This window comes from Sturnira hondurensis, unplaced genomic scaffold (assembly GCF_014824575.4).
Source record: "Sturnira hondurensis isolate 20B ecotype Veracruz unplaced genomic scaffold, ASM1482457v3 Scaffold0020601, whole genome shotgun sequence".
In the NCBI taxonomy this organism is placed as follows: Eukaryota; Metazoa; Chordata; class Mammalia; order Chiroptera; family Phyllostomidae; genus Sturnira; species Sturnira hondurensis.
Window position 1 is genome coordinate 3575663 of NW_028093232.1, and position 19223 is coordinate 3594885.

The 19223-nt window shown below is 49.2% G+C and overlaps 2 protein-coding genes across 6 annotated transcripts; both read right to left on the minus strand.

Moving 5' to 3' along the window:
• Positions 1 to 316: 316 nt before the first annotated feature.
• MYL6 (myosin light chain 6) lies at positions 317 to 3500 on the minus strand. Of its 3 annotated transcripts, none has more exons than XM_037030118.1 (7): positions 3409 to 3500; positions 3127 to 3154; positions 2137 to 2280; positions 1742 to 1915; positions 1572 to 1649; positions 1219 to 1263; positions 317 to 511 (listed from the first exon to the last, which is right to left on the minus strand). In XM_037030118.1, exons 1-6 carry the CDS (start codon positions 3409 to 3411, stop codon positions 1235 to 1237), a joined length of 456 nt encoding a protein of 151 aa, XP_036886013.1. In that variant the 5' UTR covers positions 3412 to 3500; the 3' UTR covers positions 317 to 511; positions 1219 to 1234. The 3 variants fall into 3 exon arrangements, with proteins under 3 accessions (XP_036886013.1, XP_036886015.1, XP_036886014.1); XM_037030120.1 differs by lacking the exon at positions 3409 to 3500 and adding an exon at positions 3386 to 3403; XM_037030119.1 differs by lacking the exon at positions 1219 to 1263 and having other exon boundaries at positions 3409 to 3499.
• Positions 3501 to 3775: 275 nt separating this feature from the next.
• Positions 3776 to 8209, minus strand: MYL6B (myosin light chain 6B). Of its 3 annotated transcripts, none has more exons than XM_037030116.1 (8): positions 7859 to 8209; positions 6368 to 6608; positions 5634 to 5661; positions 5255 to 5398; positions 4856 to 5029; positions 4209 to 4286; positions 4016 to 4053; positions 3776 to 3877 (listed from the first exon to the last, which is right to left on the minus strand). In XM_037030116.1, the coding sequence occupies exons 2-7, from the start codon at positions 6539 to 6541 to the stop codon at positions 4025 to 4027; spliced, it is 627 nt and encodes a 208-aa protein (XP_036886011.1). In that variant the 5' UTR covers positions 6542 to 6608; positions 7859 to 8209; the 3' UTR covers positions 3776 to 3877; positions 4016 to 4024. The 3 variants fall into 3 exon arrangements, with proteins under 3 accessions (XP_036886011.1, XP_036886010.1, XP_036886012.1); XM_037030115.1 differs by having other exon boundaries at positions 6368 to 6587; positions 7859 to 8208; XM_037030117.1 differs by lacking the exon at positions 7859 to 8209 and adding an exon at positions 7297 to 7376 and having other exon boundaries at positions 6368 to 6587.
• Positions 8210 to 19223: the final 11014 nt, after the last annotated feature.

Genomic DNA, 19223 nt, shown 5'->3' on the forward strand with positions numbered 1-19223 from the left:
CGCCAAGAAACAGTCTCCAGGCCTCCCCATGAAAGGCCTGCAGTGCTTGGGAGGGTGAGGGCTGGGAATAAGGACCTGGAGGGCTGGGCAAGGACTCGGCCTGATGTCCTGGGTTAGCCTTGGTCCTGCAGAGGTTCATGACTTTCCTCATTGCCCAAGGGGTGGCCTTTGTAGCATCAATGAAAGGGGTCAGCATTTCCTCAGTGAGGCAAAGATGGCTCCGCAAGGCCTTTTCCCAACTTTCCCTAACTCCCCTGGTCCACTGACCCCAAACTGTCTCCCCTTCACACTGCTCAGGAAAGAAAGCAGAACCACATTTAGGGCATAGAGAGCAAGTTTATTTGGTGAATGCTGATGGCAGACATCATCCAAGAGACACAAGCTGGGAAAATGCTGTGACAAGAGAACCTAAGGAGCCTTTGGGGCTACGGACAGTGTCACACAGGGGAAGGCACAAGGCTCTGGGCACACTGGGAACATCTTCAGCCATTCAGCACCATGCGGACGAGCTCTGTGGAAGAGGAAGGTGTGAGCAGGGAACAGGCCCAAGGGGAGGGGTGCACCAGGGACCAGGAGACCGTAAGACCACAAAGGTGGCACAAGAAGGGATGTGCCTGCAGCACCCAATCTTAGGGTCAGTTTGCAGAGGAGTCACCTTGAGTCTGACCAGTTCTCTGGACCCCTGGCTCCCCTCCCACCAGCCGTTAGTTCCCACCCCACCCTGAGCAGCAAGAACACAGCAGAGGCAGAAAAGTTCTTAACTACACCTACAGCTACTGTCAGCCATTGGCAGGGGAAGACAGAGTTACGGGTTAGGGTACCTCCAAGCTGCCCAGCAGAAGGAAGAAGAGACTGTTCAGCTACAGCAGCACAATGGGGCAGGCAACCCACCCCCCTATGCCAACCGCTGCCGCTCCAGGGCCAAAGGTCACCCTAAAGCAAGATGGGGACAGGCTGGTGAGAATTCCCAGGCACCAGCACCCAGGGCCCTATAAAGTAAAAACGCCAGAACCCATTCTAGGTGAGAAGGAGGTACCACACCCCCAGGTTGTCTTCCTTTTTGAGGAACCCCTTCCCTCTCCTCCCCAGTCAGCTCCATGCAGAAACATGCCAGGAAGTCAGATGGTAGTAGGGTAGGGCAGGGACCAGAGAGCATAGTTTGGGAAGAAAAACACTGGGGAGGTCAACTAGAGAAGGGGAGGCTGGGATGAGCCGTACCCGCCCCATGGGCCCGTCACCCCGACAGGATATGCCTCACAAACGCTGCAGGAAGGAAGAGACATTAATGGTGAAGACAAGACACACACATGGGGTGAAGGGGTCAGGTGATCAGGACATAGACATTCCATTCATTTTCCTTCCCATTCCTTCCCCACCCTTCACACCACATTGCCCCTTCTTTCCTGTTACACAGCCCTGGCCTCCCACTCCTGGGCTGGGCTGGCAGGGCCCTGCCCCTCGCCTCCTGACACTTTTTGGAGCCCAAGTCCCTTGACTGGGAAAGCCTCAGACTGTACTTGACCTGCCTCACATGGCTGCTTCCTCAGCACGAGCCCCAATTCATCCCTCACCTTCATAGTTGATACAACCATTGCTATCCTCGTGCCCTGCCACCAGCATCTCTACTTCTTCTTCCGTCATCTTCTCACCTGCAGAGGGGAAGAGCATTTCAGGAACTGCGTGACAGGTGAAGTACTGGGTGGAACTTCAGCTCAAAGAACAAGGGTAGCTAGAGCCTTACCCAGCGTGACGAGAACATGCCGGATCTCAGCACCCATGACAGTGCCGTTCCCTTCCTTGTCAAATACCCTAAGGCCTTCAACATAGTCCTCGTAGGTGCCCTGGTCCTTGTTCTTGGCCACCGTCTGCAGCATGGGCAGGAAGTGCTCAAAGTCCAACACCTTCACGTTCATCTCTGCCGTGAAGGAGGCAGAAGTCAAGTCACACAAATTCTCAGGCCTGAGGGGATTACAGGGATCCCAACCAAACAGACCACTCCCACTCAGAGCAGAAATGCATGGAATTTGCTAGTTGAGACAAGATCTGCCTGAGTTTGGGGCCTATGAAGATAAGGAAGCTCTTAGCTGAAGATCTGTGGGCCCAGAACCACACTGAGCTGTTCCCAAGGATCCTCACCATCACTCTTGGGGTTCCCCAGGACTTTGAGCACCTCGGCATTGGTGGGGTTCTGGCCCAGGGCCCTCATCACGTCCCCACACTGGCTGTACAGGATCTTGCCATCCCCTGTTCGGTCAAACAGCTGGAAGGCCTCCTTGAACTCTGAGGATCAAGATAGACATCAGTACTGGGCACATGGGGGTTAACCAAACCCTCATGGTGTCTGTTGCCCATTCAACTTTAATCATGCTGAGGAAACCAGATATTTATTCCACTCTACACCCAAGTCCACTGAGAGAGACCCACTGCCAGTCCCTCCCACTTCAGGTGTCCCACAAAAAGACATGGCCTTCCTCCCCTCTAGGCACGTAGTAGCATCCATTTACACACCCCTTCCCCAGGCTGCAAGCCTGCCCAGCCTCCTCACTATACTACTCAGGGCAGGAATTTGCCACCGCCCTGTCTGGGTCCAGTCCTTATAAGGAAGTGGGAACAGCAGCCTGGGACTGGGGTCATCCCAGCCTGCCGCCTCCCACCTCTCTGTTCAGTAAAAGTATCCTTCAAAAACTCCCCTGTCCCCGTTTTTACAAAATATCAGGTTATTGCTTTTTACAGTCTTCACAATTCCAAGCTGGGGCAGGGGGAGGGGTTGTCAAAAAGGAGAGAAGAGGCAAAAGAAGCTGATTAAGAGACAGAGACATACAGGAAGCTTCAGACACCCTCCCAAACCCCACACACAAGCAGGCATTAGGTGACCGAGTTGTTTCACATGCCCACACCACCTAAAACTCACCCAGTGCTTGCTCAGATCTAGAGTGGAACGGGAGGGAGGGAGGAAGAAAGAGTGAGAAAAGAAAATGGAGGCTCCAGAAGGAGGGAGGGAATCCAGGAGGTACTCCCCTGGTGGTGCTGAAGAGATGAAGAGATGACAGGTTGGGGTTAGGGGTAGGGGCTAAAGCGGGTGTCTCCTCTCCCTAAGCGTGACTTCAGTAGGGGTCAGTTACCAACCTGCGGTCTGGTCCTCGGTGAAGTCACACTGCTCAGAAAAGAGGGGAGCGGTCAACATCTGAACTCCAGTCCCCTAAGCCTCTATCCCAGTCCCCCAAACTCTTCCACGCAGGGTACTCGCTTCCCAGGAAGTCAGGACCCCACCTTTTCCAACTCCACCTTCAACCTTCCAGGCCCTCAGGTTCCCCTTGCTCCCTTCCTCAGCCGCCTTCTCTCCCCCTACCCCCGGCTCCCGCCTCTCGCCCCAAATCCCGCTCACCCTCCCAAAGCCCCGGGCCCCACCATCTTGACTGCCAAGCTCTGCGGGACCTTTTCCTGCAGTAATGGCTCCGGCTCGCAGCCCAACCCTAGTCTTAGTACGCCCGAATGACGTCACCCTCGGCTGATCCAGCCAATAGGATTCCTAGCCTGGGTTTAAGCAGATAAATTGCTATGTTAGTAATGAGGTGGGCGGGGCCAGCTGCTGCTCATTTCTCCAGACTATCCTTACCTGGGCACAGAAACCCCACAAAGTGGGTGGAGTGGGGAAGGGCGCAAGGAATTTGCTCCTCGGAGCAGCGGGAAGATCAGAGGAAAGCGGATCAGGGAGAGGAGAGCCCTCTCTTCCCTCCATCCCACCCCCACCTATGAAGAAAGTAACAGACGTAGGCCAAGGGAGGAACTGTCTCTTTATTTTGAAACAATAGGTGGCATCCTAGCAGCAGCAACGCGCTTCCGCCTGCAGGGGGCCCAATGTCCGACCCCACGGCCTCTGTGGAAAAAAAGATGAAAAGTTGCCAAATCCCGGCGCTCACACGCTTCGGAACATGAAAACTCTTCCCTGCCTTTCCACCCTGGCGGAGAGCCCGGAAGGACACTTGTCTCTCAAGGCAAAGTGGGAGGGCCATACCTGTGGAGCTCAGACGCTTAGGATGTGCTTCAAGAAGGCTGCAGAGAGAGAAGGCAAGAGGGGCTTCAGAAGTAGGCCCTCGAATAAACCGTCTGACTTCAGATAATCCAGGCGGCACGGTGCCCACACCTACATTCCAGGGTCTTCCTGCCACCCCTCCTCTCTGGTCCTTTCTGCTCCTGTGCCCACTCACCTTCATAGTTGATGCAGCCATTGCTGTCCTCATGTCCCGCTAGAACCGTCTCCACCTCCTCTTCAGTCATCTTCTCTCCTAAGCCCCAAACACAAGGTTTTAGCCCCTATCTTCCTTCCGTCAGTCACTAGGGGAAGGGCCTGTGATCCAGGCCACACTATTCTGGGCAGTACCTCCTCTTCTCCCACCCTGCAGATTTGCCCATAGCCACAGAATCCGGAAGCAATGTTGTCCTTGTAATGGTAATGCCTTGAATGTTTCAGCACCTTGCTTTCTATTTCAGCTGCATTAGCACCAGGTGAAAACTTTGACAATGAAACTAAATTCCATAGAGTTAAGGGAAAGTATCCAATCAGAGCACCAACATCTCTTACAAAACAGAAACTCAGGTTTTCCACTTCATTCCCTTTCCTCTGCCCTTTCGTAAGCAATAGTGCCTCCCCCACACAGACACACACACCCCGCCCAGGCACTTTAGCCTCTGCAGGAGGAAGCCTTCCAACTCTGCCCTGATTGTTCTGACCTTCTCAGTCTCCTGCCTGTGACCTACAGGACAGTAATCCCTCACTGACTCTTCCTACTTGGCAACCTCATCTTTGGTCCACCCTCTTCTCTCCACCCCACAGTCGTTCGGGTCTGTTCCTCACCCAGGGTGGTGAGGACATGTCTCAGCTCGGCTCCCATTACTTTGCCATTCCCTTCTTTGTCAAACACCCGAAGCCCCTCCAGGTAGTCCTCATATGTGCCTTGGTCCCGGTTCTTGGACACTGCCTGGAGCATGGGCAGGAAAGTCTCAAAGTCCACACGCCGGGACTTCAGCTCTGAGGGTTAGAGAGGTGACGGTCACTGTGGTGTCACCTAGGACCCAGCTCCCATCCCAACCATGAAGGCTTTCATCCTGTTCCATATCCAGGATGTTTTTCTGCCCTTGGGTTTGCCAGTTTCTAAAGCCCTAACACCCACCCCAGCATCCTTTGTCACCTACCCAATATTCCTTGGTTCCACCACTAAACTGAAAACCCACATTGTTCCAGTGGCCTCCTCACCATCACTCTTGGGGTTCCCGAGAACCTTGAGCACCTCGGCGTTGGTGGGGTTCTGGCCCAGGGCCCTCATCAGGTCCCCACATTGGCTATATTGGATCTTGCCATCCCCTACTCGGTCAAATAGCTCAAAGGCCTCCTTGAACTCTGAAGTATAAAGAGGTGTTAGTGTTAGTGTTGACCCATCAACCCCCCCGCCCCCCGCCCCAGGCCCCAGAGAGAAAGGAAGTTCAGAAATCACGTGCTAGAGCTGGGCAGAGCAAGGGACAGGGAGAACTAGTGTGGGAGGTTTCAAGTGGGGACTGGAGTTGGGGGAATAGAAAGACCATGACCAGGGACTTGGGTCTGGACAGTGGGTTCAGGGGGACCAACTTTCCCTCACCCTCCAGCTGGTCCTTATTAAACTCGATCTGTGGAAGAAAAGAGCAGGTGAGGAGTAATGACAGAGCTCATTCAGTCCTGTAGCACTCCTCCCCACCAACAGCCACTTCTGGGGAGGGGCCCAAAGGGAGCAGGCGGGGAGCCCAGCCGCCTCAGACCCATTCCCAGATCTGGTCCTTGGGAGAATCCCAAGAGGAGGAATTATCAGGGGGGAGGGTTTTCTGGGAACCGGGTTAATCCCATGCCACCTGTTCCCCTCCCTCCACTGCCCTGAGCCCTGCATCCCTCACATAACTGGGGGCTGAACAAAGGCTAAATTTACCCCTGGCCCCCAGCTGTGATTGTCTAACAAGCCTGTCCTCTTCAGCCTTCCCTCCTGGGGTTCAGAGATGTGGCCTTTAGAGTTGAACAGTCAGCCAGACACAGGCAGCAACTCCCTCCCTTCACCTTGAAACTGTCCTGGGAACCCAGATGTTCTCCATCTCACAGTCCCTTCCTCCACCTGGAGGATCAGTGAGTGTGTGTGTACACATATATACACGTGTGTTACAGGTTAGAGAACAGAACAACAAAGAGACTAGCAGAGTCATAAGCCTGGATGCTTCCAAATGAGGAGCCTAGTATCATTCCATTGCTCACTGATTCCTACCTTCTAGATACCTCCTAATTCCCTAGACTGTATCCTTCCCTTCTACCGCCCCCTCCAAATTCTTTCTTCACTTTCTGGGAACTCACCACCACTTTGGAAAGATCAATGGAGGGCTGAGTTTTCTCAGGGGCTGGAGGGACAGCTGCCGCTGGCTCAGCCTTGGTCTTGGCTGGAGGAGCCCCCACTGCTGGCTTTGTAGCTGGCTTGGGGATAGCGGGCCCCACTGGTTTCTTCACAGGAACATCCTTCTTGGGAGGCATGATGTCCGGTGGCCAAAGGACAGTGTGCCGATGGGGGCACCCATCTCTGTTTAAATAGCCAAGGAGTCTGGGATGTCAAGGGGCGGGGGCAGAGGCAGGGAGCCAGTTGGCGGTGGGGAGGGTGAGTAGTGGAGAGATATGCAGCCTGCTCACTCCCCTGGCCTCCTATGGTTCAGGACTCTTGCCCCAAGGTCTTCTGCCTTCTGCCTACCCCAACCAAAAGGTTGGCCAGAACAAAGGTTCCTCTGGGGGCAAAGGAAGGAAGCCAGAGCCTGCCCAGAGGGGAATTAACCTCAGGAGTGAGGACAGGATGATTGCTAGTGACACAGAGAAGGGTGAGGCACAGACAGGGATCCAGGCATTGCAGGCCCTCAAAGCCCTGACTCAAAGCAGCCCGTTTTTCTAGCAGCTTTAGACTCTTGAAGGCTGAGACAGGGAGGGGGGCCTTGTGAACTGGAATAGTTAAAGTGGGGTCTGAGAGCAGTGAAAGGAGAAAATATCAAACATCCTCTCCATTCCCTCTGACTTTGGGTGACGAGGGGGCGGTGGCTGACAGTACAGCCTAATAATCCCCCATGCTTGCAGTCACTGTCCTCCTTCCCAGCCTAGAACTGCAACTGTGCACAATACACAGAAAAGGACAGAAATATAAAAAGGAATGTGACACACACACCCCCACCTCCACATCGAACTGTCTCCTGTGCCACAATGTTTTAGTGGTGGGGGTGGGGCAAAGACCAGGTGGACACCACTACCTGTACTCCCAAGGAAGAAACCGTTTCCCACAAGCCCTCAGTCACTCGAGTCAGGCAAATGTAGGGTGCCTGCTGAATTTGCAGGGAGTCCGTGATGGCACCTGAGGTGAAGGGTAGGCTCTAAGACAAAGGGCCTAAATTGTAATATCTCTACCAAAAGGATTTGGGAGGTCCTATGGTCTTCACGTGTATTCCCCCCAACCAGAGGGATAATAAAAATCTTGACTCAGGCTCCAGGTTACGAACCTTGCAGGAGAAGGGTAGGAAGTCGGACATATTAGAGAGAGGGGAGGGATTGCTGGCTACTTTTATCCTGGGGAGAAAAGAGAGGATCTAGGTGGCATTCTGAGGAAGACAGTGGTGATTCCATTTAGGCCCTGCGGTTCAGATAGTAGATGCTCGGTCTCTCATTCGGAAAATAAAGCGTCTGAATCTCATTACTGCAAATTGTCCCATTTTTTAAAAACCAGAATAATTTCTTAGGAGTACATCACACACCCACACACGCACACACATGACTTAAATAGGGGGGATAGTCCCTTCCCAGATCCACAAAACTCACCCTGCAGGAGCCAGGTAAGAGACGGAGGCGGGGCGCAGGGCAGCCGCGGGCCCTGAAGGGTTAATCGCGGCAGCCTCGGAGCATGCTGGGAGTCGTAGTCCCCGCGCGCCGAAAAGCCGCTCTCTAGCTGGAAGAGGACGTTGGGGCGGTTACTTCCCGCCGGTGGTGGCGGTTGGTGGCTCCAGCTCTCTCAGGCACGATTCGTGTCCCGGAACCGAAAGGGAGTGGCCAATTTACAGTTCCCACCTCTGACCCTAAAACCGTGTGGGACGCATCCGATATCCCCCCCGAGCTAGCCCCGAGCTAGCCCGAGTTCCCCGGTTAACGGGAGCGGGGATGAGAGTACTCGGAATCAAGGGAAAGACGGAAGCTGTAGTAGCAGCAGCAGGCCGATTAGAGGTCAGCTTGTAGGAAGCACTTACTGTTCAGAGGAGAGTGGCACTGGTAATGTAGCTTCCTCTTGCAGTTTGGTAGAGACAGAACAAAGGCCACTGAGTTGCTGTGTAACCAACGTTTTGGGTTTTTTTTTCCCTTCACCCAAGGATATCGCTTTATTGATTTGAGAGAGGGAGAGAAACATCGACTTTTCTCCCACTCGCGCCCTGACCGGGGATGAACCCGCCTGTACCAAATCATTTTTTACTTTTTATTTTTATGGGTGCCTCTCGCGCGCCCCCTTCTGGGGACCTAGCCCACAACCCAGGAATGAGTCCCGACTGGGAATCAAACCAGCGACCCTTTGGTTCTCAGGCCAATTCGATCCACTAAACCACACCAGCCAGGGCTTGTTTTGTTTTCTTTTTTAATGATGTAGTAGTTGAAATAAATGTTAAGATTTGGAATTAAGCCTGTTACCTAGCCAGTCGCACCCAGTTGACCTTTATACAGCAGCCACATATGCACCAGCCCACCTGCTTGTGTGTCACTAATCTCCTTGAACTGAAGACAAGCCTTTCCAGGCCTTTGCTCTGAGACACCTCTTCCTAGCCTTAGCTCAAGCCCCCAGATGGTTACCAAAAGTCTTCTCGGAGCTGGAAGGGAGCTGGCCAGGTTATGCCCACCTTCACTGGCTCAGTCAGTTCCTCCCCAAGCATGTCCTGCTGGAGGCTGGGGCTACATGGTCATGCAGTCAGGGGGTCATGGTCAGGAAGGAGAGGCATAAGTTAACTTTATGAGCAGTGAGTGACATTTGATAGTTGGAGAAAGCTTCTCAGAAGACTAGTAATGGGCTGTATTATAACAAGAATAAGCATGGTGAGGAGTCAGCAACCATTCCTGGAGGCCTTCACAAAGTACAATAGGTAGTGCTTGAGGGGCTAAATTATCTCAGAGAGACAGCATGGGGAATACTAAAGAGTATGGGCTCAGACCAGCATACCTAGATTTGAATCCAGATTCTGTCAGGTCTTTATTTGCTGGGGACATGTAGCAACTTTAGTGCCTCAGTACCCCATCTGTAAAATCAGGATGATAGTACCTATCTCAGTGGGCTGTGGGGAGGATTAGATGTATTAATATTTGTAAAACAGAATGGGCCTGGCACAGACTAAGTGGTATATAAATGTTTGTTAAATAGATTTTCTTTTTTTAAACAATATTTTATTTATTAATTTTTTTAGAAAGGAAGGGAAGGAGAGAAACATCAATGTATGGTTGCCTCTTGTGAGTCCCCTGCTGGGAATTGGCCTGCAACCCAGGCATGTGCCCTGACTGGGAGTCAAACTGCGATCAGACCCTCACTCAATCCACTGAGCTACACCAGCTGGGGAGATGCTTCCATGTTTTTTGATAAAGACTAGATCCTGCCCTGGCTGGTGTGGCTCAGCTGTTGGAATGTCGTCCCATAGACCTGAAGCTTCCATTCCCAGTCAGGGCATTTACCCAGGTTGCGGGTTTAATCCGCAGTCGGGGCACATACAGGAGGCAACCAATTGATGCTTCTCTCTCACATCAATATTTCTGTCACTCTTTCTCTCCCTTCCCCTCTGTCTAAAAGCAAAGAAAAAAATGTCCTCGGGTGAGGATTAAAAACAAAAATGAACAAAAAGACTAAATACGTTGGTCCACAAAAGCCAGCACTTTCAAACACTCTCGTCTGTACCAACTGCATTATTAGCTTTCAGATCTTCAGAGGTGTCCTATTTTTCTTCACTCACGTTGTTGCCTCTGTCCTTTATGTCTCTGCTCCCTCTGCCCACCAATGCACACTGTTTCTAGGGCCAGTCAGAGCACAGTGCTTGGCACGTACTGGGCACTCAGATATCCGTAGAATGAATGGCTATTTGAGTAAAAGGGGAGAGTCAAGGGTGAACACTCATACTAATAAGTCGATAGGGAGGTAGGCTGGAGATTTAAGAGGTGGAGAGTGTTCCCATGTATCGAACTCCTACTTTTGCCCTGAAGTAGAAGGTAAGAGAGGGACTTACCTGATTTGCTAAGAGAGGAAGTAGGAGGAGGTGACTTGAGAAAGTAGTAAGGATTTGACGTAGGGTCTGCGAAAGATAGGAGACAGCTTACTGGGGACCCATTCACAAATACTCATTTAATATTTACCAAGTGCCTACTCTGTGCTTCACACATAGACGTGCTGAGCAGCGTGGAGGATGGATGCAGTGGGAGATCATTAATTTGTAATGGTGCCCATCGACAAGGTAGTGATTTCCTTCTTCCGGCAGTACTCAGCTGCTTGAGTGACTAGCTGGGGGAAAGCAGCAGCTGGAGTGGCAATGGGCTGGAGTTTTGTGGAATGGAGGTGGTGGGTGAGCATGGGAGTGAGGGAACTCAGAGTGTGAGTATGAGCGTCTGTGGGCCACAACTAGTAGAGAAGGAGTGAGTGTAGCAGTGGCCCATTAAATTGAGAGAATATGGAAAGTCACTAAAAGCTGGAGTTGCAATGAGGTTGAGGAAAAAGTGTGCTGGTTGGAGATAAAAGTTGTAGTTGCAGACAACAGTGCATTTGAGATTAGTATTTCAAAGGATATAAAAGAACGCAGGAACTAAGATGAGTAGTCATGGAGTGAATGGTTGAAAGGGTAGTGAGGCAAAGATCAATGAATCCGAGAAGAATGTCCCTTAGGGTTCTTTCAATTGCAAATAGTAAAACTCTGACTAAAACTGGCTAAACAGTAAAGATTTACTGGCTTATGTAACTGAAAATTCAAGAGGTCACATGGGTTTTAGGTTCGTTTTGGTCCAGAAGTACACGACATAACAAAAAGGATCTGTTCTCTAATTCTCTTGCCACTGTTTCCCATCTTAGCTTCTTCCCTGGGTCTCCTCCGGGAGCTAGATATGGCTTAGCTGCCTAGCTATGACATCCTTATACTACAAGAGGAAGTGAGTGAGTGAGTTTCTCTTGACCGCTGGAATTAATCCCTAGACTTCACTTTGACTAGACCAACTTAGAAAAATGCCTGTCCACACTTGAACCTTATAATCACTCTGGCCAGGGAGGTATCATGCCCTGAATGGCTTACCCACCCTTGTGGCCACTCAGAGTATGTCTGTGCCCCTGGAGGTGGACTGAAGTCCATCCAAATGGGAAGGAAACCAACAATGTCTACCACAATGAAGAACTGTGATGCTAGTTGCTGAGTGACCTACAACGTACACTAAAGATGCTAGGATGGTAGCAGTATGTAGGATGCCACACCATTTGGTAATATTTTTTAAAATTGTTATTTATTGCTTTTAGAAAGAGAGAGGAAGGAGCCCTGGCTGGTGTAGCTCAGTGGCCTGAGCGCAGGCCTGCAAACCAGACGATCGCGGTTCGATTCCCAGTCAGGGCACATACCTGGGTTGCAGGCCAGTTCCCCGCAGGGGCCAATTCCCAGCAGGGGATGCACGAGAAGCAACCATACATTGATGTTTCTCTTCCTCTCTCCTTCCCTTCCCCTCTAAAGATAAATAAATAAATAAAAAAGAGAGAGGAAGGGGCAGGAAAAGAAACATCAATTTGCTGTTCCACTTAGTTGTGTACTCATTGGTTGATTCTCGTATGTGCCCTGGCCATGGACCAAACCTACAGCCTCACTCAGCACATCAGGATCATGCTCCAACCAACCGGGCTGCCCAGCTAGGGCCTCCCTTCGGTAATATTGAGTAATATTTAGTGAATAACAGAGCTGAAAGAAAATAAAGGGAGTTTATAAGATTGGCATTGTCTCTTAAGGAGCTGAAATTTCTATTGCTCTGAGAATTACAATAGGGAAGCAGCACTGGGGTGCAAGGAGAATGCAAACCCCACCTCCTGGTGTAAGTATATGGGGTTCAGGAGAAGGAATCTTCCCCTGGAGGGTGTTCCAGGTGAATGAAGTCTCTTGGGAGGTAAGCAAGATTTTACAGGAGGCCAGAGTGAGCTTTGTATAAACAAAGGTAAAGAATTATAAACGAGTGAGTAGGAAGTGTTACATGGAACTAGGTTTACAGGGAGCACAGTGGAAAGATTTGAGATGAGAGGAGCAGAGGAGGTTGTTATCAAGGCCTGTCAGCTACTTTCTTTGCTCTCTTTTGTATATCACCTATCTATCTAGATATCCAGCATGCTCACCCAAGAGAGGAACATGGATATGAGAGAGAAGGAGCAGTTGGTTGTCTCCTTATGTGCCCCGACAGGGAATTAAACCCACTACCTAGGTATGTGCCGAGACCACAGATTGAACTTGCAACCTTTTGGTGTATGGGAACGATGCTGCAACCAACTGAGCCAACCTGCCAGGGCTCTTTGTTCCCTTTTACACCTTCCTTATGTTCAGTGATGTGTTGTTATACTCCGCTTGTCTGATCACCCTACTCCTTCCTAGTTTTTTTTTTAATTTAAAAACTTTTTTAAAGGGTTTATTTATTTAATTTTAGAGACAGAGGAAGGGAGGGAGAAAGACAGGGAAAGAAACATCAATGTGTGGTTGCCTCTCACGTGGCCCCCACTGGGGACCCAGCCCACAACCCAGGCACGAGCTCTGACTGGGAATTGAACCAGTGACCCTTTGGTTTGCAGCCCGAGCTCAATCCTCAGAGCTACACCAACCAGGACTAAAAACTTTATTTTATTTTATTTTATTATTTATTTAAAATATATTTTATTGATTATACCATTACAGCTGTTCTATTCCCCCCTTCATTCCCCTCCACCCTGCATACCCGCTCCCCCCATTCCCCCCTTTAGTTTATGACCACATGTCTCAAGTTCTTTAGATTCTATATTTCCCCTACTATTCTTGCCCTCCCCCCTATCTATTTTCTACCTACTGTCTATGCTACTTATTCTCTATACCTTCTCCCCCCTTCTCCTCCTCCCACTCCCCTGTTGCTAACCCTCCATGTGTTCATTTCTATGGTTCCACTCCTGATCTAGCTGTCCTCTTAGTTTGCTTTTGTTTTAGGTGTGGTTGTTAATAACTGTGAGTTTGCTGTCCTTTCACTATTCATATTTTTCATCTTGTTTTTCTTATATATAGTCCCTTTAACATTTCATATAATAAGGGCTTGGTGATGATGAATTCCTTGGATTTGATCTTATCTGAGAAGCACTTTATCTGGCTTTCCATTCTAAATGAAAGCTTTGCTGGATAAAGCAATCTTGGCTGTAGGTCTTTGGATTTCATGACTTGGAATACTTCTTTCCAGCCCCTTCTTGCCTGGAAGGTCTCTTTTGAGAAATCCGCTGACAGTCTGATGGGAACTCCTTTGTAGACTGTCTCCTTATCTCTTGCTGCTTCTAGGATTCTCTCCTTCATTTGAATCTTGGCTAATGTAATTCTGATGTGCCTTGGTGTGTTCCTTCTTGGGTCCAACTTCTTTGGCACTCTCTGAGCTTCCTGGATTTCCTGGAAGTCTATTTCCTTTGCCAGACTGGGGAAGTTCTTATTATTTGTTCAAATAAGTTTTCCACTCACGGCTGTTTCTTTTCCCTTTCTGGTACCCCAATAATTCGGATGTTGGAACATTTAAAGATGTCCTGGAGCCTCTTTTTTTTTTAAGATTTTATTTATTTATCTTTAGAGGGGAAGGGAAGGAGAGAGGGAGAGAAATATCAATGTATGGTTGCCTCTGGTGCGCCCCCTGCTGGGAACTGCATCTCCTTCTGGGAACTGGCCTGCAACCCAGGCATGTGCCCTGACTGGGAATCGAACCACGATCCTCTGGTTTGCAGGCCCACGTTCAATCCACTGAGCTACACCAGCCAGGGCTCTCCTCATCTTTTTGAATTCTTGTTTCTTCATTCTGTTCCGGTTGAATGTTTTGTTCTTCCTTCTGGTCCACTCCATTGATTTTATTCCCAGTTTCCTTTCCATCACTATTGGTTTCCTGTGCATTTCCCTTCATTTCAATTAGTTTAGCCTTCATATGTTCATCTAATTTATGACTAAAATAAACCAGTTCTGTGAGCATCCTGATCACCAGTGTTTTGACCTGTGCATCTGAAAGGTTGGCTATCTCTTTGTTGCTTAGAATTATTGGCTCTGGGGCTGTGAGGTGTTCTTGAGCCATAACAATTTGGTCTGTTTGTGCCTGTTACGTATGAGGGGTGAGCCTTAGGTATTCACCAGGGCCGGGTGACCCAGTCGCTGGGTAGTGACGCTGTATGTGGGGCAGGGTCCGAGAGGGAAAAAAAATGGCACTTTGCTTCACTCTGTGTTGCACCTCAGTCCCTTCTGCCACTTTCCTCAAGCAAACTGGGACCTTCTGGTGCTGATTCCCATATGGGTGGGCTTGTGTGTGTCCTGGGTCTCTCCAATGAACTTTCCTGTGAGGGTTGGAGTCTCTCCCTGCACCTCACCCCTCACAAGTGTTTTCAATTGGTGTTTTGAGGCTTTATTTAGGAACCTGAGTTGCACGATCTGTCTCGCTCCCCAGTTACCTGCGCGTGAATGTGGGACCACTGCTGGGTCAGCCAGCTATCTTCCACATGGTGCCCTGCTTCTCAGTCGCTGCCTCGCTGGATCTGCCAGTCGCCACCTGGGTGCCCAGGGTCTGCCCGGTGCCAACTTGTGCCCCCAGTGTTCCTTGCGTGCCTGGTGTCACCACTTCCGGTGCTGCGACCCATCTCCGCTCGGTTCCTGGACTCCACCCCACCTACCGGTCTGGATGAATGTGTCTATTTTAACTCCTTGGTTGTTGGACTTCCATATAGTTCAATTTTCTTTTAGTTTTGCTTGTTACTTTGTTTCTGAATTGTTGTTGTCCTTATTTTGGTTGTTCGAGGAGGCACAGTGTGTCCACCTATGCCTCCATCTTGGCTGGAAGTCCCCTCTCCTCATTTTTTTGATTTCTTGTTTCTTCATTCTTTTCTGTTTGGTTGTTTCTTTCTTCTGGTCTACTCCACTGATTTCAGTCCCAGTTTTCTTTCCATCACTATCGGTTCCCTGTGCATTTTCCTTCATTTCACTTAGTGTAGCCTTCATTTTTTTCATCTAATTTGTGACTAAAATCAACCAGTTCTGTGAGCATCCTGATCACCAGTGTTTTGGACTGCCCATCTGATAGGTTGGCTATCTCTTTGTTGCTTAGAAGTATTGGCTTTGGGGTTTTGAGCTGTTCTTCTGCTTGAGCCATAATGTTTTGGTCTGTTCCTGCCTGTTACATATGAGGGGTGGAGGCTTAGGTGTTCACCAGGGCCTGTCAACCCAGTCACTGGGTTGTGACGTTGTATGTGAGGGCGGAGTCAGAGAGGGAGCAATGGCGTTTGTTCCTCTCTCTCTCCCCCCTCCCTCCCCCTCCCTCCCTCTCCCTCTCCCTCTCTCCCCCTCTCTCCCCCACCTTTGCCCTCTGCCACCTCCCACTAGCAAATTGGGCCCTTCTGGTGCTGCTTCCCAGGTGGGTGGGCTTGTGTACATTCCAGGACCCTGTGGGTATCTCCAACAAACTCCTGTGAGACTGAGAGCCTTTCCTGGCACCTTCACCTCCGAAACTTTTTCCAATTGGTGCTTTTAGGCTTTATTTCCTGGTGCTGGGGCCCTGGGTTGCACGATCTGTCTCACTATCCCTTTTTTCACCTGGTTTATCTGTGAGTGAATGTGTGACCACGGTCAGCCAGCCGCCTTGTGCCCTCACTGAGTCTGCCCGTTGGTTGACACCCCACGCCTGGCATCTGCCTACTGCCACCTGTGCACCTGGATTAGTCTGGCAGCCACCGCTTTTTCTTGCCGTGACCCCTCTCCACTGGTCGCCGACTGCACCCCTCTTACTGGTCTGGATGAATGGTTCGTTGCTGTCGGACTTCAGACCAGTTCAATTTTCTGTCTGTTTTGGTTTCTAAATCTTTGTTGTCCTTAAACTTGGTTGTGCGAGGAGGCACAGTATTTCCACCTACACCTCCATCTTGGCCAGAAGTCCCCCTTTTTTTAATTTTTAAAAAAGGATTTTATTTATTTATTTATTCTTTCTTATTTATTTATTTATTAGGTTTTTTAAAAAAGTTTTATTTAGAGAGAGGGGAAGGGAAAGAGAAAGAGAGGGAGTGGGACATCAGCATGTGGTTGCCCCTCACATGTCCCCAACTGGGGACCTGGCCTGTAACCCAGGCATGTGCCCTGACTGGGAATAAAATCAGCAACTCTATGGTTCACAGGCCAGCATTCAATCCATTGAGCCACACCAGCCAGGGCAGAAGCTTTTTTTTTTTAGTTTGATATAGTCCCATTTACTTATTTTTGCTTTTTTTTTCATCTTTTTAAAAATATATATTTTATTGATTATACCATTACAGTTGTTCTATTCCCCCCATTCCCCTCCACCCGCACACTCCCTCCCCCACCATTCTCCCCACCTTAGTTTATAACCACGTGTCTCAAGTTCTTTAGATTCTATATTTCCCCCACTATTCTTGCCCTCCCCCCTATCTATTTTCTACTTACTGTCTATGCTATTTTCTGTACCTTCTCCCCCCTTCTCCTCCTCCCACTCCCCTGTTGCTAACCCTCCATGTGATCTTCATTTCTATGCTTTCACTCCTGATCTAAGCTGTCCTCTAGGTTTGCTTTTGTTTTAGGTGTGGTTGTTAATAACTGTGAGTTTGCTGTCCTTTCACTATTCATATTTTTCATCTTGTTTTTCTTATATAAGTCCCTTTAACATTTCATATAATAAGGGCTTGGTGATGATGAACTCCTTGAACTTATCTGAGAACCACTTTATCTGTCCTTCCATTCTAAATGAAAATTTTGCTGGATAAAGCAATCTTGGCTGTAGGTCTTTGGATTTCATGACTTGGAATACTTCTTTCCAGCCCCTTCTTGCCTGTAAGGTCTCTTTTGAGAAATCCACTGACAGTCTGATGGGAACTCCTTTGTAGGTGACTGTTCCCTTATCTCTTGCTGCTTCTAGGATTCTGTCCTTCATTTTCACCTTGGCTAATGTAATTATGATGTGCCTTGGTGTGTTCCTTCTTGGGTCTAACTTCTTTGGGACTCTCTGAGCTTCCTGGATTTCCTGGAAGTCTATTTCCTTTGCCAGACTGGGGAAGTTCTCCTTTATTATTTGTTCAAATAAGTTTTCCACTCGTGGCTGTTTCTTTCCCCCTTCTGGTACCCCAATAATTCGGATGTTGGAACATTTAACGATGTCCTGGAGGTTCCTAAGCCTCTCCTCATTTTTTTGTATTCTCATTTCTTCATTCCTTTCTGGTTGGATGTTTCGTTCTTCTTTCTGGTCCATTCCATTGATTTGAGTCCCAGTTTCCTTTCCATCACTATTGGTTTCCTGGACATCTCCCTTCATTTCAATTAGTTTAGCCTTCATATGTTCCTCTAATTTGTGACTATAATCAACCAGTTCTGTGAGCATCCTGATAAAGTGTCCTGAACTGTGCTTCTGAGAGGCTGGCAATTTCTCGGTCGCTTAGAGTTATTGGCTCTGGGACTTTGAGTTCTTCTTGCACCATCTTTTTGGCTGTTTCTGCCTGTTCCGTAGCAGGATCGGAGCCCTAGGTCTTCACCAGAGCAGGGCAAGTCAGTCGCTGGGTTGTGACGCTCTATGTGGGGGCGGGGTCAAAGAGGAGCAATGATGTCTGTTTGCTGTCTCATGCTGAGGTCCCCACAGGTGCAGCAGCTGCCACCCTCACCGGGCCCACGTTTCATCCCACTGCAGGCGAGTCAGCCCTCGCCCCCTGGGGCCTGTGCTTGAATGTGCAACTGTGGTCAGTCTGCCCCACACCCTGACTGAGTCTGGGCTACTTGAGCGCCTGGGGCTGGGGATCTTTTCTGCCCGACCCTGCTCCGCTGCTGGCTCCGCCCCTCTTACTGTCCTGTTGAAGTGTTAGTGGTTGTCGCACTTACTATAATTCAATTTTCTGTTTTGTGGCTGTGTCTTTGTTCTCCAAACCTTTGTTGTATTCAAACTTGGTTGTGGGAGAAGACAGTGTTTCCACCTATGCCTCCATCTTGGCAGAAGTCTATTTTTGCTTTTGTTTCCTTTGCTTTTGGTGTCCAATTCTCTTCTGTTTCTTTTTAAAAAGAAATTGTATTTATTTATTTTCAGAGAGAAAGGAAAGGAGAGAAAAAGAGAGGAACAGAAACATCAGTTGGCTGCCTCTCCCACACCTCCAACCAGGGACCCGGGCTGCAACCCAGGCATGTCCCTATAGGCAATCGAACCAGTGACCCTTCAGTTCACAGGATGGCACTCGGTCCACTGAGCCACACAAGCCAGGGCATTTTCTGTTTCTTTAGGACAGTTTTACTTTGATATTTCAGTAGTACTTGACTAATACTCCACAAATGTTATCTGGATTCCAGCCCAAGAGCAGAGAAGTAAACTGGCCCTAGGTGGTGAGGCTCAGTGCCAGCATTTGAACGGAAAGGTCGCCGGTTCAATTCCCGGTCGGGGCAAATGCCTGGGTTGTGAGTCAGGTCCTCTGGGAGTGTGTCCATGTATTTCTCGCACATTGCTGTCTCTCTCCCCTTCTTTCTCCCTCCCTTGCCCTCTCTCTAAAAGTAAGTGAATAAAATCTTTAAAAATTTTTAAAAAGAGAAGGAAATTTACAGGTGGTAGGGAGAGGAATTGCTGCTGGTGAGAGGGCTTACTGCACCAAGAAATGACACATGGGAGTCTGACAGTGAAGAAAGAGACAGAAAACTCTATAAAGGTAGGCAAGATTTTGCCCATCAGTTGACAAGGATTTAAAAAAAAATTAAAATAGCCAGGAGAGAAGTAGGAAAACACATTTTTTTTTTTGTAATGCTGGTGGGAATGTAGAAAACCCATACAATCTCCTTAGAATGCAGCTTGGAAGAATGTGTTGAAAATCATTCAAGTACAGAAGTTGACCCACTCATTCTACTTACCCTAATGAAATCATGTGAGATGTGTACAAATGTTTTTGTTTATGTTCCCACAGTGAATAGGAAAACAATGGGGTTCAGTTAAA